The following is a 21,354-nucleotide window of genomic DNA, read 5'->3' as shown; positions in this document are numbered from 1 at the left end:
TAACATGGTGGGTTCCTCAAAATCTTTTACTAACTTTGTTCTCGATGCGGAATTTGTCGTTTGATGGGTGTTATCAGGTTGCCGAAAAATTAATGGCTGATTCCATGCTTGGTTTTGTAGTAAGAACATTGGAAGATAGTTGTGGTTCCTTGAAAAGGGAATAACTTAGTTGACATGGAACTGGTTTAACATTGGTAAATGAAACATTATAGAAGAAACCCTCTGGTATTATATCGATTCCTAAACGTTCTGCATGTCTTCCTCTGCAAAAAGTCTGTTGATGTTAGTCTTAGTAGTCAGACTGTTGTTTCGTAAGGGAGCATGTATATGATACATTTGGTTAATGAATTGGTCCTGTATGTGATATATCTACTGAAAACTTTAGATTGATCAAGAATGTTTATTTTACACTGTTAGTTATTCATTTGATAACTGCTTTGACATGTAATATGCAGGCAAGTTAAAAATCTGGTGAGTTGGTGATGACCTTTTCTTGTAATTACTCCAGCCTTGCAGGATTGCTGAGCAGTCCGTGACGCAACCGATGGCCGTATAATACAAATTGTAATTGTCCGCTTCAACCAGTCCATGCCTATGCTTGTTTTGGCAGCTTGCATCTTGCAATCGCTCTGACAAATGGCTGGTTTGTAACAAAATTCTATTTCCCTCTTCTTAATGAAATATACGGATCCAATCCGTTCTCAAAAAAAGACCTTTTCTTGTAATGCATTGCAGAAGGATCAGGGTTCCGTATTCAAAGTTCAAACTCTTGCCTAAAGCTGTTTCTTTGTTATTATTTTTAAATAGTGTTTGCATCACATTCTTATGTTTGTAGTCATGTTCCAACCTTATGGTTTGATGCTCTTACCTTAGAGACATGTTTCTCTGAATAAGATACTACTACATATGGTTCTTTGTTCCAAAACCATGGTCTCCAATGTGCATAACTTGGTGGTCTCCAATGTTACATAGAAATTGCATTCGGTATTATCTGGAATGATGAAATATTACAGGGAAGTTGCCACCATGCATAGCATAATAGTGAAACTTAGATGCTATTTTGCCATATCCTCGCTTAATGAAAACGTGTCAAACAGTCACATTCTCAAAAAATAAAAATAAAAATTGGAATGTCCTAACTTTGGATGGTCTTTTGGCATTCACCAGCAACATAATATGTATGGCCAATTCTATTTTCAGTTTAGTTAGAACACAGCAAGATAGCTAGTTTCCACTCATAACAAGATGGCTGAAGAGTTCAGATTACTATGAGAAACATTTATAGAAAAGGACGGTGACAAAGAGATATTGCAAATAGTATGCATGTCTTTCTCTGATAAGTGCTTTGTTAATGCTATCATGCCTCATATCTATATCTATAATTTAATAAGGGAACTCTACTATTTGGTCAGCAAATTAGCTCTAAAGGTTGTCATATGTTTATCAACTAAAGCAGACCTAATCAAACGTGGTTACATGTTATGCATCATTAGTCGTCCTTTTACTAACCTCCTTGACTTAATCTTTGTTGCCTATGTTGTAGGCTAGTTGAAAATATGCGCAGCCATCTTTCTTGGTATTGCTTAGCTAATGGATTTATCTTGTCTCGATACTTAATGCTTAATCAGGACATCAGGTTGGACTTTAAGGTTAATACCTTGCGTTTGGCTCTCTCTTTTCTACGTCACGTTGAGTTTTGCAACTTCCACTTTTGTCCAGCTCTCCTGCGAGGAATTATTATCATTTACTCATAACCATTGATCTGATATTTTGTATGTGAGTGTGTTCATGTGCTGTTAATACCAGATAGTTACCTAATTTCTGCCAAAGTTATTTTGGTTGCGGCTGGGCGTGCAGCCTGACCACATATTTTTTTAATAAATGGAATAGTGCTCTACATTGTATTCTATGGATGGAGGGTGCCCCTGACCCTGAGGCTTGACATGCTTGTAGTGTGAAATACTTGAAGTATGTAAGAACTCTGCTATCCAATTTTCAAAAAAATAAAGCTCTGCTATCCACGATGCCAACAGGTTTGTCCAGACGCCCAAAACTTCAGTTCATGAAGTTCACCAAAGATGAAATGGTCATTGTTACATGTTATTGTGCTTTAACATTGTGGGTCCTCAAAATTATCATTCTGGATAAGAATGTAGTGCTGAATTTGTCGTTGGGTGGGTCTTATCAATGCCTGATTCCATGTTTGGTTTGTAGTAATAACATGAGAAGATAATGGTTCCTTGAAAAGGGAATAGCTTAGTTGACGTGGAACTGATTTAACAGTGGTAAATGAAACATTTTAGAAGAAATCCTCTGTGGTATTATCGTTTCCTAAACATTCTGCATGTCCTCTGCAAAATATAGTCTGTTGATGTTACTCTTGTTACTTGTCAGACTATTGTTTAATGAGGGAGCATGTATTTGATACGTTTGGTTAAAGAATTGGTCCTGCATGTGAGTCTGTGACATATCTATTAATATCTAGACCGATCTACTGTTAGCCATTCATTTGCTGACTGCTTTGACCTGTACTATGCAGGCAAGTTGAAACTCTGGTGAGTTGGTGATGACCTTTCCTTGTAATGCATTGTAGAAGGATCAGGGTTCCATGTTCAAACCCTTGTCATTTTTTTGAATGCAGAAATAACGCCTTGTAATTAAGCTACAGTTAGATTCATTTTGAAAATTCTTGCGCTTAGCTGTCTCCACTTGTGATTAGGTTGCAGTTAGATTCAGTTTTAAAACTCTTGCGTTTAGCTGTCTGTTTGTTATTATTTTTAAGTAGTATTTGCATCACTCTTATGCTTATAGTCAGGTTCCAGCCTTAAGGTTTGATGCTCTTGCCTTAGTGACATGTTTCTGTGAATAATATACTGCATATCGTTCTTTGTTCCAAAACCATGGTATCCGTTATGCATAACTTTAATCTTTACAATATTGGTCTTGTGAGAGAATGTTACATAGAAATTGGCATTGGATATTATCTGGAACGATGAAATATTACAGGGAAGTTGCCACCATGCATAGGATTATGTTGTAACTTAATTGTGATCATACCATCCAAAGTTGAGGCCATGAGACCACATGTCAGACATAGCCGATGCTATTTTGGCAATGTTGTAACTTTGGATAATCTTTTGGCACTCACCAGCAACATAATATGTACAGAGGCAATTTTACCAAAATACTAATGGTCAATTCTTTTTTTTTTCAGTTTCGTCGGAATACAGCAAGATAGCTATGATTTCCACTCAAAACAAGATGGACAAAGTTAATATGGAGCCGATTTCGGATTACTATGAGAAACATTTATAGAAAAGGGATGGTGACAAATGAGATATTGGAAATATTATGCATGTCTTTCTCTGATAAAGTGCTATGTTGATGTTATCATGCCTTCTCAGACCTATTGTTTAATATGGGAACTTTACTATTGGTTAGAAAATTAAGTCTGCATGTTGTCATATGTTTATTGACTAAAGCAGACCAATACATATTTTGCATCATTAGTCGTCTTTTTACTAACCTCCTTGACTTAATCTTTGTTGCCTATATGTAGGCTAGTTGAAATATGAGCAGCCATCTTTTCTGGTAGTCCTTAGCTAATGGATTTAGCTTGTCATGATACTTAACGTTTGATCAGGGCATCAGGTTGGACTTTCAGATTAATATACCTTGCGTTTGGCCCTCTTTTCTTGGCGCATGCCACGTTAAATTTTGCAACTTACACTTTTGTCCAGCTCTCCTGCGAAGAACTATCATCATTTACTCATAACCATTGATCTGATATTTGTTTGCGAGTTTGTTCATGTGCTGTTAATACTAGGTGCAGTAGTTACCTAATTTCAGCGATTTTTGTTGCAGCTGGGCGTGCAGCCTGACATCTTTGTTATATGGAATAGTGCTCTATACAGTATATATATGGATGGAGGGTGACCTCTGACCCTGAGGCCCGACGTGCTTGTAGTGTGAAATAGTTGAAGTCAAAAGCAGCCGCTTGGTATGCCAGAACTCTGCTATCCACGATGCCTAAAGGTTTGTTCAGACGCCCAAAACTGCAGTTCATGAAGTTGACCGAAGACTAGGTAGACAAGGCCATTATTCCCAGAAAATTTGAGAAAGACATGGTGCTGAAGCCATTGCACAATGCAATATGCATAGAAAAGAAAACCATTAGTCTGTAACAGACAATTTAATTTGCAATCACATCAATTGATGCTACCGTTATGAATTTGAGACCACTATGACAGCAATCCTTGTTATGTGACGACCATTGACCAACAGTTCGTTAGCAACTCAGGACGTCATGACCTCATATGGTTACCTCAGGTGACTAAGTACAGTGAAGCTTGCAAACTTTCTGAAGGCACGTGTAAGGCCCCATTGGGCACAGGTTCTTTTACAGCTCCTGGAGCACTTCATCACAGTTTTTTTTTTACCAAACAGACAAAATCTCAGTACCTCCTTGTGTGAAGCTCTTAAAAGTTGCTCTCCGAGAAGCTAGACAAAATCTAGGATCCGCTACATTTCAGGTGTCTGAAATATAGCTTTTTTTTTCAGGCGTCAGTTACCAGCCTGTGTGCAGTCTCAAAGACATGATCGATGGCCACCACATCGCCTGAATACAAGTTTGATTTCAGGCGACTGGTGCATAGCAAAAGTGACAAACATAATCTATGTGTTCTGTAACATCGAGACTGTCAAGGGCGTTGAGCCCAAGGGTAGGAGGACCGCAGCTACGAAGGTCGTAGCCTCTGTCCGTGGTGGTCGATCGGGTTATACCCCCAGATCGCCATTCTTCGTCAACGGGTTTTGCCCCCTGTCGCCGGCTTGAGAGGAAAAGGAAGATTAGATGGGATAATTCTTTGTTGAGTTCTTAATGTGCATTTACAGAGATATATGGCCTCCGGCCCAACCAAACCTCCTAAACTTTAGACTAAGAAAGGAAAACAACCAATCAAAACTTCTACTCCTTCTAATCCTAGCCACTTGGCCTGATCCCCTACTAACTCAGGCAATCCGCGCGCTCTGCCGCGCGGCACACGTCGCGCACCCTGCGACGCCGGGAGTACCGCGCCCGTACATTATATCTCTCCCCTCCTCGAGAGGCAGGCGCACGCCACGTGCAAGGCGAGTCTTGACCGCCCGCTTCGGCTCTGGAATGATGGCGCCATGACGAACATGACGCAGGGCTGGTGGTTCTTGCGGAGGCTCGCCATGGAACTTCTTGAGGAGCCCGACATGGAAGACATCGTGGAGGCGAGCTTGGGGAGGTAGGGCCAAGCGAACGGCGACGTTGTTGATTAGCTCGACCACGCGGTACGGGCTGTAAAACCGCAGCTTCAACTTGCCGGCTGCAGGTTGGGGCATAGAGGCCGTCGGGCGTTGACGAAGACGAAGCAGCACCCACTCACCCACCTGGTAGTCGACCAGACGGTGGAGCCGATTATAGTAGCACTTCTGCACCGCCTGGGCCTATTCGAGCCGGTGTCGGACGTCCTCGAGGAACTCCGCGCGCTCCGCCAGAGTCCGAGCCACCGCCGGTACCCGCGTCGCCTCGTGCTCGTATGACTGGAAGGCGTACATGACGCGGAACGGCGTCTCCCGCAGCGACAACTGGAAGGCGTTGTTGAAGATGTACTCCACCCAGGGGAGCCAACGCAGCCCGTCGCGGGGGCGGTCACCTGTCAAGCAACGGAGGTACATAATGATGACCTTGTTAGCGGACTCCGACTACCCATCGGATTGAGGATGGAACGCCGTCGTCATCTGAAGCTTGGTGCCGCTCAAGCGCATCAACTCGCTCCCAAAATTGGAGGTGAACACCGAGTCCCGGTCAGAGACGATAGACTGCGGAATGCCATGCAGCCTGACGATGTCGTTGAAGAATGCTTGGGCCACAGTCTCTGTCGAGTACGGGTGCGCCAGGGGGATGAAGTAGGCGTACTTGCTGAAGCGGTCCACCACTATCAGGATGACGGACTTGCCTCGGACGCGCGACAGCGCCTCAACGAAGTCCATGGCGATGTCCGACCAAACACCCTGCAGCACAGGGAGTGGCAGCAACAGGCCGGCCGGGTGCAGGTGTTCTGGCTTGTTGTGCTGGCACACGACGCATGCACGGATGAGATCTTGCACCACACGTTTCATGTGAGGGAAATGGAAGTCGCGGCGGAGTCGATGCAAGGTGCGTTGGATGCTTTCATGCCCCTCTTTGTGGACAGCCACCAAAGCTTCCTACAACAGCGGGGAGTCCGGCAGAAGGTACAGCCGCCCACCGTAGTGGACCAGCCTGTCGGCTAGAGACTAGGGCCGAGTCCTGGCGCCGCTCCTGATGTCTGCCTGCAGGGCCGCAAGGGCCGGGTCGGTGGCATGTGCTTGGCATAGGTGATCGATGAAGTCGAAGCGTGGCCCGGACAACACCAACACCGCGCTCTCCTCCGGAGTGTCACGACAGGAGAGAGCATCCGCCACGGCATTGGTATGACCCGGCTTGTACTCTACGGTGAAGTCGAAGCCGAGGAGTTTGTCCACCCAGTGATGCTGTGGGATGGTGGACAACCTCTGATCCAGCAAGTACTTGAGGCTGTAGTGGTCAGTCTTGATCATGAAGCGGCGCCCCCAGAGGTAGGGCCTCCAGTGATGGACGGCCTAGACGAGGCCGATCAGCTCGCGCTCAGAGGCGGCGAGAGCACGATGTCGGGGGGCCATGGGCTGGCTGAAGAAGGCTACCGGGTGGTTGTCCTGGACCAACACTACCCCGAAGCCATAGGACAAAGCGTCACACTCGACGACGAATGTCTTGGAGAAGTTTGGCATTGCGAGTACCGGGGCTGAAAGCCCAAGTTTGGTTTTGGTAATTAATGACACCAAGTTGCTAATGCCTTGTATTTAAGTGATTTGAGTTAGGCATAGCAACACAAGTGATGAAGGTGCAAGGTGGCATGGAAGGTGGCCACATGATCACAAAGAGATGAAGCATGAAGTGAAGATCATGGTGATAGACGAGGAGCAAAGTTATCAAGGCAAAGGTACAAACATAGGGTTTTACTTTTGCCGGTCTAAGATGAGTAGAGAAGTGATTGACCGGGTTTAGGATAGATAGCCGACTATCAAGAGGGGATATCACGGTCATCTCTCGAATCAAGTGCTACTAGGTCCATATCTTGAGCATTTGCATTAGGATCTAGTAAAGTGCTAACTTAACTCCTTTGATGGAAATGTTTGTGAAAAGCTAACACACTTGCACTTTGGTGGTGGACACTTGTTGGTGTTAGCACTTTTGCAAAGGAGGTGGAGTTCCTAGGGTTGAGAGGGGTTTTGGTTCCTCTCTCCCTCCCGCCGAGCTTGCGAGGCAGGATTTGGCGCTTTTGAGAAAAATAAGTGTATATTTTCTATTGTACCGGTGGGAAATTTGGAGAAGTCGTGACCGGACGCACTGCACGGAGGCACCAGACGCTGGCCTTTAGCGTCCGGTGTACTCCATCATGCTTCAAGCAAAAAGCTCCATCTTCGACACTCCATCATGCTTCATGGCTAAGGCCAGTAAGGTATCATCCGATGATGAGAGTGACCATGATAGTGATAGTGAAAGTGATGATGATGAACCAACTAAAGATGAACTAATCACTATGCTAGAAGATTGCACTCATCACTATAAAGAAACTAGGAAGGAGTGCAAGGCCTTGCTTAAGGATAAGAAAACCCTTGTGCAAGAACTTGATGAGCTTAGAGCATCTTATGAGAGTCTAAAGGAAGACTATAAGAAGCTTCAAAAGGCTCACACTAAGCTTGAAGAAGCTCATTCCTCACTAGTTAACAAATGTGAAAATGAGCCAAATAAAATTGATAAAGCTCAAAATTGCAACATAGGCATAGCATGTGATATCTTGAGTAAGCCTATTGTTATTGCTTCTACTAACCCTTCATGTAGCACATCTACATCATCCTCATCTAGTAGTGATGGTTTCACTTGTGACACCACACTAAAAGTTGAGAATGAAATTCTCAAGAAGGAGGTAAAAGAGCTCAATCACACCTTAGCCAATGCTTATGGTGGTGAGGACCGCTTGCTTATGTGCTTGGGTAGCCAAAGAGCTTCTCTCTATAAAGAGGGATTGGGCTATAACCCCAAGAAAGGCAAGGCCGCCTTTGCTCCTCACAAGACTAGTTTTGTAAAGAACAATGGCCGGTATTGCAAAGCTTGCAAGCAAGTTGGTCACCTAGAGCAACAATGCATGGACAAGAAACCCAAAGCTTATGTATCCTTAATTAAGCTCAATTCTTTCTATGTGCTTACCAAGGATACAAAAGGTGTTCATGCTAAGTTCATTGGTGCACCATGGATGGGCTCAAAGAAGAAAGCCATTTGGGTACCAAAGAGCTTAGTTGCTAACCTTGGAGGACCCAATCAAGTTTGGGTACCTGAAAAGAATTAATCTTGTCTTGTAGGTCAATTACAAAGCCGGAGGAAGGCATTGGGTGCTTGATAGTGGGTGCACTCAACATATGACTGGAGAGTCTTGTATGTTCAAATCAATTGATACAAATCAAAATGGTGGCTTTGATTCTATCACATTTGGCAACAATAAGAAAGGCAAGGTCAAAGGGCCTGGTAAAATTGCTATCTCAAATGACATGACCATATCAAATGTGTTGCTAGTTGAGAGCCTTGATTTCAATCTCTTATCAATTGCACAACTTTGTGACCTTGGTTTCAAGTGCATCTTTGGTAGTGATGATGTTGAGGTGGTTAGTGTTGATGGATCAAACTTGATATCAAAGGATTTAGGCATGGTAGCTTATACTTGGTTGATTTCTATGATAGTGACACTCAATTGACATCTTGCCTAATTAGCAAATCAAGTTTGGGTTGGTTGTGGCATAGAAGGCTTGGTCATGTTGGAATGAAACAATTGAACAAACTATTGAGGCATGACTTAGTTAGAGGCTTGAAGGATGTCACCTTTGAGAAGGATAAACCATGTAGTGCTTGTCAAGCCGAAAAGCAAGATGAAAATGCACATCCTAAGAAAAGTGAAATGAGCACATCAAAGGCATTTGAGATATTGCACATGGATTTATTTGGGCCAACAACATATACTAGCATTGGTGGCAACAAGTATGGATTTGAGATAGTAGATGACTACACTAGATACACTTGGGTGTTCTTCCTCTATGACAAGAGTGATGTTTGTGATCTATTCAAGTCTTTTGTCAAGAGGGTGCAAAATGAGTTTGAAACCACTATCAAGAAGATTAGAAGTGATAATGGTAGTGAATTCAAGAACACAAGAATTGAGGAATTGTGTGATGATCTTGGCATTGGACATCAATTCTCTCCAACATACACTCCTCAATCCAATGGTGTAGTTGAAAGGAAGAATAGAACCTTGATTGATATGGCTAGATCAATGCTTAGTGAATACAATATTAGCCATTCATTTTGGAGTGAAGCTATCAACACGGCTTGCTATTATAGCAACCGTCTCTATTGCCATGGGAAGCTTGGGAAGACACCATATGAGCTATTGAATGGAAGAAAGCCCAACATTGCATACTTTAGAGTGTTTGGTTGCAAATGCTACATTCTCAAAAAAGGCACTAGATTGAGCAAATTTGAGAAGAAATGTGATGAAGGTTTCTTACTTGGTTATTCCACCACAAGCAAGGCATATAGAGTTTGGAACTTGGCAAGTGGCACATTAGAAGAAGTCCATGATGTTGAGTTTGATGAAACCGAGGGATCTCAAAATGAAGCTCAAAATCTTGATGATGTGAGAGGAGATCAATTGGCAAATGCAATGAAGAACATGGATGTTGGTGACATAAGGCTGAGGCAAGTTGATGATGATAATGACACTCATATATGATCAATCAAGAAGTGCAAATTGATACAAATCAAGCAAACACTAGTGGTTCTCATGATGATGATCAAAATCAAAATGAAGCTAGTGAAAGCAATCAACTCCCAATACTCCAACCTACAAGCGTAGCAAGGGATCATCCATTGGATCAAGTCATTGGTGGCATTCAAAGTGGTGTGCAAACAAAGATCAAGGCTAGCATCCTTTTGTGAGCACTACTCATTTGTCTCATTTGAGGAACCAAAGAAGATAGAAGATGCATTGAAAGATTCCGATTGGGTAAATGCCATGCATAAAGAATTGAACAACTTCACAAGAAATCAAGTGTGGGAGCTTGTTGAGAGGCCAAAGAACTACAATGTGATTAGTACCAAGTGGGTCTTTAGAAACAAGCAAGATCAAGATGGTGTAGTTGTGAGAAACAAAGCAAGATTAGTAGCACAAGGCTACACTCAAGTTGAAGGTCTTGACTTTGGAGAAACATATGCACCAGTTGCAAGATTGGAGGCAATTAGAATACTATTAGCTTATGCTTGTGCCCACAACATCAAGCTCTATCAAATGGATGTGAAGAGTACATTTCTCAATGGATACATCAATGAGTTGGTTTATGTTGAACAACCTCCTAGTTTTGAAGATGACAAGAAACCCAACCATGTTTACAAGCTCAAGAAGGCATTGTATGGTTTGAAGCAAGCACCTAGAGCATGGTATGAGATATTGAGAGATTTCCTTCTCTCCAAAGGGTTCAAAATGGGAAAGGTTGACACTACCCTCTTCACCAAGAAACTAGGCAATGACTTGTTTGTGTTGCAAATCTATATTGATGATATCATCTTTGGATCAACCAACCAAGACTTTTGTGAAGAGTTTGGAAGAATGATGGCAAATGAGTTTGAGATGTCCATGATTGGAGAGCTTAGTTACTTCCTTGGACTTCAAATCAAGCAAATGAAGGATGACACTTTTGTAAGTCAAGGCAAGTACATCAAGGACATGATCAAGAAGTTTGGGTTGCAAGAAGCTAAACCAATGGGCACACCTATGGGCACAAATGATCAATTAGGTAGTGATGCAAGTGGAAACATTATAGATCAAAAGCTATACCGATCTATGATTGGAAGTTTGCTCTATGTCACCGCATCAAGGCCGGATGTGATGTTTAGTGTGTGCAAATGTGCAAGATACCATGCTTCACCTAGAGAAAGTCACTTGAAGGCAACCAAAAGAATATTGAGATATCTTAAGGGCACTCTTGATGTTGGATTATGGTATCCCAAGGGGTCTAACTTTGAGTTGATTGGATATTCGGACTTCGATTATGGTGGATGCAAGATTGATAGAATGACCACAAGTGGCACTTGTCAATTGCTAGGAAGGTCTCTAGTTTCATGGTCATCAAAGAAACAAAATAGTGTTGCACTATCAACTGCCGAGGCCGAATACATTAGTGTCAGTAGTTGTTGTGCACAATTGCTTTGGATGAAAGCTACCTTGAATGACTTTAGAATCAAATTCAAGAATGTGCCTTTGCTATGCGACAATGAGAGTGCAATCAAGATGACACAAAATCTAGTTCAACATTCAAGAACCAAGCACATTGACATAAGGCACCATTTCATAAGAGACCATCAACAAAAGGGTGATATTAGCATTGAAAGCATTGGCACCAAAGATCAACTAGCCGACATCTTCACAAAGCCACTTGATGAGAACAGATTCTGCAAGTTGAGGAATGAATTGAACATACTTGACTTCTCCAACTTGAGATGAGTGCACCCCCACATTTCTGTATGACATGCCTCTCCTCCAACAAAACAAGGTAATGATGGTTGACATAGCATTCATACTTTGCTAAGGACATGATTAGAACATATAAACATGTTTGCATGACAATAGGCTCATTCATGAAAATCAAAAGGGTTTGATGTATGTATGGTACCACTATTGTTTCTATGGTTATTTGATCTAGTGGTAGCATATGACATGTTTGTGAGCTTGCAAGCCTAGTGTTGAATCTAGAATATGACCTTATGATGTGTAGTTCAACATGGTCAATATAACCCTTATAGTTTATGAGGTGTGAAAAAGCTTGTCCTTGGATCAAACCGAATTACATGTTTTAGGCAAGTGATCTAGATTGAACCATAATTTGACCCTCACATTGATTGACTTAATTCTCACTAAAATTTGAACCTTTGTGGTAATTGATGACAATGGGGGAGAGAAACAAAGATAAAGTCAAAAAGGGAAAGAGAAACAAAGATAGGGAGAGAAAACACCTTTTAAACTTGAGCACACAAATAGGGGGAGCAAGCTCATGAACCTTTTTGTTGCATTTGTATGTGCACTAACATAATGAGGTGTTGCATTGCAAGTTTAAATTCACCACTCTTGTTTGATTGGTGCTTGCTAGAAATAGAACTTGAATGATACTTTGAATTCTAGCATAAATTTTTATTTTCATGTTGTATCTAGACATATAATGTGATCTCACAAGGTATCTTGAGTTTTTTATGTATGTCTAGCTACATTGGTGCTAAGGATGGTATATTGGCAACTCCGATTGGTATCACGCTTCAAAGGTCCATTCTATATACCTTGGCATCATTTTAGTAGTAATAAATCTCCCAAAACTCCAATTAATGCATATGTGCAAACTTGAACCAAACTCATGGAAGCACGTATGTAGGGGGAGCTAGTACTACCAAAACCGAAATTGAAATGTTTGTCCAACCTTGTCTATTGATTAAAATGCTTTGGACAAGCAATTCAAGTTCATTATGATTTCATTTCATATCTTTGTGATGGTTGTCATCAATTACCAAAAAGGGGGAGATCGAAAGCCCAAGTTTGGTTTTGGTAATTAATGACACCAAGTTGCTAATGCCTTGTATTTAAGTGATTTGAGTTAGGCATAGCAACACAAGTGATGAAGGTGCAAGGTGGCATGGAAGGTGGACACATGATCACAAAGAGATGAAGCATGAAGTGAAGATCATGGTGATAGACGAGGAGCAAAGTTATCAAGGCAAAGGTATAAACATAGGGTTTTACTTTTGCCGGTCTAAGATGAGTAGAGAAGTGATTGACTGGGTTTAGGATAGATAGCCGACTATTAAGAGGGGAAATCACCGTCATCTCTCGAATCAAGTGCTACTAGGTCCATATCTTGAGCATTTGCATTAGGATCTAGTAAAGTGCTAACTTAACTCCTTTGATGAAAATGTTTGTGAAAAGCTAACACACTTGCACTTTGGTGGTGGACACTTGTTGGTGTTAGCACTTTTGCAAAGGAGGTGGAGTTCCTAGGGTTGAGAGGGGTTTTGGTTCCTCTCTCCCTCCCTTCGAGCTTGCGAGGCTGGATTAGACGCTTTTGAGAAAAATAAGTGTATATTTTTTATTGCGCCGATGCGAAATTTGGAGAAGTCACGAGACCGGACGCACTGCGCGGAGGCACCGGACGCTGGCCTTTAGCGTCCGGTGTAGTGTTGGGTGTAGCAGAGTGCACCGGACACACCAGAGTGAGTCCGGTGCTCAGCGTCCGGTGTGCGTGCGTTTTGCGAACCTCTCTGGGCATGAGTCCGGTGAGCACCGGACGGTTCGGTGCTCAGCGTCCGGTGACCCCGAGAGTTTGCATACCTTCCTGAGTTTTAGTCCGGTGTGCACCGGACGCGTTCGGTGTGGACCTACAGAGCGTCCGGTGTTTCGTAGGTAGCCGTTAGAGACCGTCACTCGAGATTCAAGAAGGACACGTGGCCAACCCCTGAGCACCGAACGCTGGGGGTCGAGCGTCCGGTGCCCCTGTTTTCAGCCCAGTGAAAGTGGCCAACGGCTAGTTCTTTGAGGGGGCTTATAAATAGAAGGTGGCCGGCTTTGGGAGGCTCTCTCTTGCACATTTGATTACTTGTGACATACTTTGAGCTAGAGAACACTCCCTCCACTCATCTCCTTGCTTGATTGCTTGTCTTTGTGAGATTGAGTGAGATTCAAGTGCATTGCATTGAGAGTTGCATCTAGTGGCACTTGATCCTTGAGTTTGCTGCGGATTTCTTGTTACTCTTGGGTGTTTCCCAACACTCTAGACGTCTTGGAGCAGCAGAGGTGTTGAGCTCGTGATTGGAGATTGTTTCGAGCCTCACCAAGTGATTTGTGAGGGGTTCTTGAGCCTTCCCCGCGGGAGATCGCATTTGGCTACTCTAGTGTATTGCTCGTGGCTTGGAGGATCCCCATCTTATGAGTGGATGTACGGCACGCGCTGAGGGTTTGGCTTTGGATTGCCAATTAGCTCATGATCCATCAAGTGGGTGTATCACCACAACGAGGACTAGCTTGCTCGGAAGCAAGTGAACTCGGTAAAAAATCTTGTGTCATCTTTTGCCAAGGATCCTCTTGTAATTGTGATTGATTGATTGGCTTTATCTCTACTCTACAACATTGGTATAACAATCACTCCCCTCTCCTTTACTTATGTGCAAATCTTGTTTAGGAGTGTAGCAAGCTTCTAGTTGTGCTTTCTTGTTGTAACTAGTGTTTAGCTTTCTTGCTAGACTTGTGTAGGTGGCTTGCATAGCTTAGTTGTGCTAGTGCTAGAATAGCTTCGCCTTTTGTTTTACTAATGAACTTGTCTAGTTGAAGTTTGTAGAAATTTTAAATAGGCTATTCACCCCCCTCTAGCCATTTGGACCTTTCAGGGGTGGAGGTGACCGCCTCCTTTAGTGCGGCGAACGCAGCAGCCGCATCCTCCGACCACGAGAACCCATCCTTCTTGAGAAGAGCGGTGAGCGGCGCGACGATGGTTTCGTAGTGGTGGATGAACTTCCAGTAGTACCCGACAAGTCCTAGAAAGCCGCGCACCACGCGCGTCGATCGTGGGAGCGGCCAATCCCGCACTACTTGCAGCTTGGCCGGATCCATGGCGACGCTCACGGCCGACCCCACGTGGCTGAGGTACGCGATGAACAAGGACGCAAACGCGCACTTGGAGCGCTTCACGAAGAGCTGGTGCTGCTGGAGCGCCCCGAAGACGGCGCGAAGGTGGCACAGGTGGTCCGCCCATGTATGACTGTAAATCAAAATGTCATCAATAAACACAAGCACAAAGCGGCGGAGGAAGGTTCATCAAGGCCTGGAACATGGTGGGAGCGTTGGACAGCCCGAACGCCATGACTAGGAACTCGTAGTGGTCGTCATGAGTGCGGAACACCGTCTTTTGGATGTCGCCCGGCCGCATGCGGACCTAGTGATACCCCGAGCGTAGATCAAGCTTGGTGAAGAAGCACACCCTGTGGAGCTCGTCCAGCAACTCATCGATGACAGGGATGGGGAATGCGTCCTTGACCGTGAGTGCATTGAGTGCCCGGTAGTCGACGAAGAAACGCCACGACCTGTTTGTCTTTTTGACGAGGAGCACCGGGGACTTGAACGCAGAGTCGCTGTGCTGCACGATGCCATGCTCGATCATGGCGGCGCATTGCCGCTCTAGCTCATCTTTGTGGGCCGCCGGGTACCTGTATGGCCGAACAGCCATCAGCAACGCGCCCGTCTTGAGGACAATGCTGTGATCACGCGCGTGCTGTGGGGGCAGCCCGTCTGGCTCGGCGAAGAGGCTTTCGAAGGCAGTCAACAACTCGTCCAAAAGGACAACCAGTGACGTGATGGCGGTGAGGTGCGACTCCTGGCGAGCTGACACATCCGCCCAACAGACGGAGCGACCATGGCGAGTGAATGCCACGGTGCGGGTGGCGAAGTCCCACACCATCTTCCCCAAGGTGACCATCCACTGGGTGCCGAGGACAACGTCGTAGCCGGCGAGCGGCATGACATAGAGGTTGACGCAGAAGTCCTCACCGTCGATGGCGATCGGTGCCTGGCGGAGGACGCCCGGACACGCGATGCGTTCCCCGCTGGCCACCGTGGCGGTGGGATGAGGGCTGGGGTGGACGGCAAGGCCGATACGTGCTGCAGCAGCCTCCGCGATGAAGTTGTGCGTGGAGCCCGTATCCAGGAAGACAGTGAACGACGCAGCCCCCACGGACACGCGCACTTGCATCGAATCACAAATGGGCATACCAGCCACGGCCCAGAGGGAGAACACCAGAGCTTCCTGATCCGTCGGCGCGTCCGAAGCTACTGGTGCGTCGCCTTCGATCTCCACGCCGCCGATGTAGAAGATCCTGTGACAAACCCGGTTGTGGCCCTGGGAATACGGCTCATTGCAGTTGTAGCGAAGGCCGAGGCACCGCCGTTCCGCCTATTCCTCGGTGGAGAGTCTCTTCGCCTAAGTGCCCGCGCCACGAGCCGGTGGTGCAGGGAGGGCTGGTGGAGGATCCGGGTGCACCGGGGCCGGCAGCGCCAACAGCGGCCGAGGAGCGGGCAGCGCTGGCCAAGGCGCCAAAGCTGGCAGTGGCGCGCAGGGTGCGGCCCTGGTTGGAGTCTGTTGGAGGCGGTCCAGCTCCATTAGCTCGACTTGGCGTGCCAAGCTCATCGCCGCGTTGAGCGTCTCCGGGTTGTGGATGCGGACAGCGTGACTCAACGGCGTCAGGAGCCCCCCCGTGAAGAGCTACACACGCTGGGCCTCGTCCATTCGGCTAGCACGGGGAAGAAGTTCCTAGAAGTGGTTGGTGTATTCCTCGACGGAGCCCGTGCTGCGGCATTCGGTGAGCTCGAAGAATGGTGCCGACCGGAGGGCTGGACCGAACCGCAAGTTGAGGAGGTCCTTGAACCGGTCCCATGGCGACGTGCCCTCATCCTCTTGCAGCTGGATGAACCACATGTGGGCGACACCCTCCAGCTAGTAAGATGCCATCCACATGCGCTCCTACAGCATGGTGCGCTGCTGCCGGAAATACGACTCACATTTGTTGATGAAGAGCATGGGATCCGTCTTGCCGTCAAAGCGGGGAAAATCGAGCTTCTAAAACTTGGGGGGTCGGTCAAGGTCCCATGTCCTGTCAGTGCGGCTGTCGCCGATCTCCGAAGAGGACGATCGGTCCTTGAGGCCCTCCAGATCAACCTTCATGGCAGACATGTCGGTGGTGAGAGCGGTCAGCTTCTCCATGAGGTCAGCGAGGGTAGGTTGATCGCCCATGGTTGGTGGCTTGCTGGTGGAGGATGGGGGCGATGGGGGGCGGCTGTGCGGTGTGGTGGAGGAAGAAGGTGCGACTGAGGAGGATCAAGAGACTCTAGATACCAGGTTGTCAAGGGCGTTGAGCCCAAGGGTAGGAGGACCGCAACTACGAAGGTCGTAGCCTCTGCCCGTGGTGGTCGATCGGGTTATACCCCTAGATCGTCGTTCTTCGTCGTCGGGGTTTGCCCCCTGTCGCCGGCTTGAGAGGAAGAGAGAGATTAGATGAGATAATTCTTCGTTGACTTCTCAATGTGTGTTTAGAGAGATAAATGGCCTACGGCCCAACAAAACCTCCTAAACTTTAGGACTAAGAAAGGAAAACAACCAGTCAAAACTTCTACTCCTTCTAATCCTAGCCACTTGGCCCGATCCCCTGTTGACTCAGGCGATCCGCGCTCTCTGCCGTGCGGCACACGTCGCGTGCCCTGCGACGCCGGGAGTATGCGCGCCTGTACATTACAGAGACATATTGCATTTAGGTCATGGAACATAGGGGTATTTTCTTGGTTTCTATAGAATTGAACTGTTTTTACACGTGTTCCAAACAGGTCCACAGAGAATGTACTTTGGAAGAGAATGATTTAAACAGTCGTAGGGTATGGATATACCACAAGTTGTCTGGTATACAGAGTAACAATTACGCATTCTGTTTTCTACTACCCCTCGTTAGTCTCCAAACACGTACTGGTCCAATTAAATGAACGAAGCTGCTAGTACAAGTCCTGGTTGACCACCTCTTTCTTGCTCCTCTTGCTCTTTCCCTCCGTCTCCTCCACCATCTCGACGCCTTTGCCGTCGGCGCTGCTCCCCTCCGACGACTCAGAGGCCGCCGCCGGTGCCACTTTGAACTTGGCGTAGATGTCCCCCCTGTAGAAGTTCCTTGTCCTCCAGACCAGCACCAGCGACACGATCGCGCCGGCGAACGTGACCCCCGTGATGATGAGGAAGGGGCGCTTGAAGCACACCACCCCCTTGCAGACCTTGTCGCCGACGGCCGCCACGCCGCCGTGCTGCCTTGTGGCCTCGGCGTCGTACATGCGGCCCGTGACGATGACGTTGAGCACGTAGGCGCCGGCGGGGCTGGCGGCGGAGCCGAAGTTGAAGAGCGACGAGTAGTACTTGAGCCCGAACACCTCGGAGATGATGGCGAACAGCAGCGGCCACTGCGCGCCGAAGCAGAAGCCGATGATCACCGACGCGGCGTACAGCGACTGCGACACGCCGAAGGCGATGAAGAGGTGGCCGATGCAGGAGACGAGGAGCACCGCGGTGAGCACCAGCGGCCGCGGCATCCGGTACCGGGCCAGGAGGAACTCCGAGATGTAGCCGGCGCCGGCGCGGCCGGCGTAGTTCCAGATGCTGATGAGCGAGACGAAGGTGTTGATGCTCTTGGCCGGGTAGCCCAGCGACTGCCCGATCTGCGCCATGTTGTCGATGGCCGTCAGCGTGCCGCCGATGCCGAACACGGAGATGACGAACAGCACCAGCATCTCCACGCTCACCAGCGCCTGCATGATGGAGTAGTCCTCCCCGAGCGCCGGCGGCCTGAACATGTTGGTGAGACAGCCGCCCATGCCGCCGCCGCCGCCGCACAGGGGAGGCGACGACGACTCATCCTTGCCACCATCAGCGCCGCTGCTCGCCTTTGGTTGTTCGACAGCGATGGCCGGCGGATTCTGCAGTGACTCCTCGAGCTGGGAGACGGCCTTGTACTCCTCCCTGACGACGACGCCGACGGGGCTGAAGAGGATGATGAGCAGCGCCGTGGAGGTGACGACGTACGCGGCGTGGGAGAAGTGCACCTGCTTCTCGACGACGATCATGACGAGGAGGTAGGCGGCGAGGGCGAGCGAGAGGTAGAGGAAGTGGTAGAAGGGCGTGTTGTAGGGCTTCCCGCCGTCGTCGGCGCGGCGGGCGTACGGCAGGACGCGGATGGTGTAGACGGTGAAGATGTTGAAGGCGGCGGGGAGCCAGGCGACGAGGAGGACGAGCGACGCGGCGTCGTCGCCGTAGATGGCGAGGTAGAGCTGCGTGTAGATGGCGCCGCTGAGGCCGACGAAGGCCTTGAGCAGGCCGATGACGATGCCACGGCTCTCCGGGAAGTTCTTGACGCAGGCGACGAGCGCGCCCGTGTTGGAGAAGGTGAGCGCGTTGGCGCCGAAGCAGATGTAGAAGCACATGAGCCAGACGGGCGGCGCCGCCGTGCGCCCCGTGAGCGCCAGGTAGATCATGAGGTAGCCCGCCAGGTTCATGCCGGCGCCGATGAGGAGTACGACCCACGTCGGGGCCACCTGCTGCACCAGGCCGGAGATGATGCCGACGTTGGTGCCGAGGTCCTTGAAGAAGGAGAGCTTGTTGAGCGTCTCCTGGTTGTAGCCCAGCTTGGAGCGGAGCACCTTGGAGTAGAGCGCGAAGATGTAGGTCGAACCGGACGCCGCCATCACGATGATGGACGCGTACACCACGAACCACCGGCTCTGCACCACCCGTGACGCGAACGCCGGCGTGCACATGGACACCTCGGCGCGGGCCATGTCGTCGTCTCCGGCCGGCTGGCTACCTCTTTCCACACTTTGGTTAGAGAGGTGGAGATATAAGCTTTGGAGAAGGCACACAGCGCGCACAGCTTGCCGTGCTGCGAGTGGTACTTATAGGGACGCGTGTACTAGCTAGCTAGCCACTTGCAGTCGTTGACTAGGGCATTGTTTAGTTCTGAAAAATTTTTGGATTTCGACACCGTAGCATTTTCGTTTTTATTTGATAAATATTGTCTAATTATAATCTAACTAGGCTCAAAAGATTCATCTCGTGATTTACAGACAAACTGTGCAATTAGTTTTTATTTTCGTCTATATTTAATACTCCATGTATATGTCGTATAAGATTCGATGTGACAGGAAATCTTGAAAAGTTTTTGGATTTCAGGGTGAACTAAACAAGGCCTAGCAATGTGTGCACTGAGCAGACAGAGACAAAGACACGTACTTACTGTAGATACTTTGTCCATTTGAAATTATACAGTTATTAGGATCATACCGAAAAAATAATACCACCGTGATTCAAGTGTACTGTGTTGCAAAAACGATACTTCTTTGAACGTGATGTTCTCATCACATCGTTCCGATTGTAACTAATCATCAAAATAGTAGCACTAATAGTAATAATAATGATTATTTATATTATTATTATTTAAGAATTTATTGTGCTCAATTTCACCTCTAAAAAAAATACACAATTCAAGCATGAATTTTGTAGAAATTAACAGAACAGGGTAAAATCTATATTTTAAATACTGTATATCCTATCTCCGAAAAGTCGCTGCTGTTTGTAGATCATCAATAGCTATAAATAGAAAAAAACACAAAGTTATTATTCAAAAAAAAGGGGAAAAACAATGATAAAATTGAACGGACGTGCAGCGCATAAATAAATAAATAAACCTCACTTCCTAAACTAAAGTAGGGTCAGAGATTTTTTGTTTCTACGTTGTCACCATTCTTAATTCACATGTATGTTCCAGTAGCAGTGGAGATAAGCAAAATAATAACCAGGTCCGAATCTGAAGCTAGTACTTGCTGGGACGACGTTTCGCTAGCAGCCGTCTGACTTCAGCAGTATAATAGTGTGCCAAGTGCATGATGCGAGAAAGCATGCATATACGGTTGCAAAATATATAGCAAGTGTTCCTGTGCGTGCAGCAGCAAGCTGATGCGTGTTAGCTGGACAAAGACTTTACGATCATGCATGTGTACGTGGAGTCGTGGATAGATGTGATTCGCGGTAGCTGATTTCTGGACACTCAATCTACCAAATATTTCTGGCACTGCTGCATGTTGGGACATTAGCATCGGTTTTGAAGGGCCTGTTGCTCCGGTTCTCGAGCCGGTACTGCCCTTCCGAAACTAAAGGCCCACCCTTTAGTCCCGATCCGGGGAACCAGGGCTAAAACCTCCTCCTTTAACACCGGTTGGTAATACCAACCGGTGTTAAAAGGTCCTGCCAGGGTTGCTAAGTTGCTACGTTGCAGGACCCTTTAACACCGGTTGATATTACCAACCGGTGTTAAAGGGTTTTTTTGTTTTGGTTCACTTCTTCGGTTCTGTTTATTGTTTTCATATAATAATAATAGGTTTTTCAATACATATTTTTTGCTGATACAATAATATATTTATATTACATGTATATTAAGCATATATAAATGAAAATGATAGGCTTAGCTTTATAATTAAGCTTTACCTATAATAAAATGAATAGGCCACATAAAAAATTAAATAGATATGTAAAAAGCTTTATATATAGTTTTATAAGTACAAAATTCGTAACATATATATACATAGAGTTTTTTCTCCCAATGTCTAA

The 21,354-nt window shown here is 46.6% G+C and overlaps 1 protein-coding gene across 1 annotated transcript; it reads right to left on the bottom strand.

Annotated features, from left to right (window-relative positions):
- On the bottom strand, window positions 17,470–19,638 carry LOC8064070 (uncharacterized membrane protein YMR155W). Its single transcript, XM_021445651.1, has one exon. The coding sequence runs from the start codon at window positions 19,527–19,529 to the stop codon at window positions 17,706–17,708; it is 1,824 nt and encodes a 607-aa protein (XP_021301326.1). The 5' UTR covers window positions 19,530–19,638; the 3' UTR covers window positions 17,470–17,705.

The sequence above is a fragment of the Sorghum bicolor genome, chromosome 8 (assembly GCF_000003195.3).
Source record: "Sorghum bicolor cultivar BTx623 chromosome 8, Sorghum_bicolor_NCBIv3, whole genome shotgun sequence".
Classification (NCBI taxonomy): Eukaryota; Viridiplantae; Streptophyta; class Magnoliopsida; order Poales; family Poaceae; genus Sorghum; species Sorghum bicolor.
The sequence above is the reverse complement of the archived record's forward strand: the minus strand, read 5'-3'. Positions and strand labels throughout refer to the sequence as shown.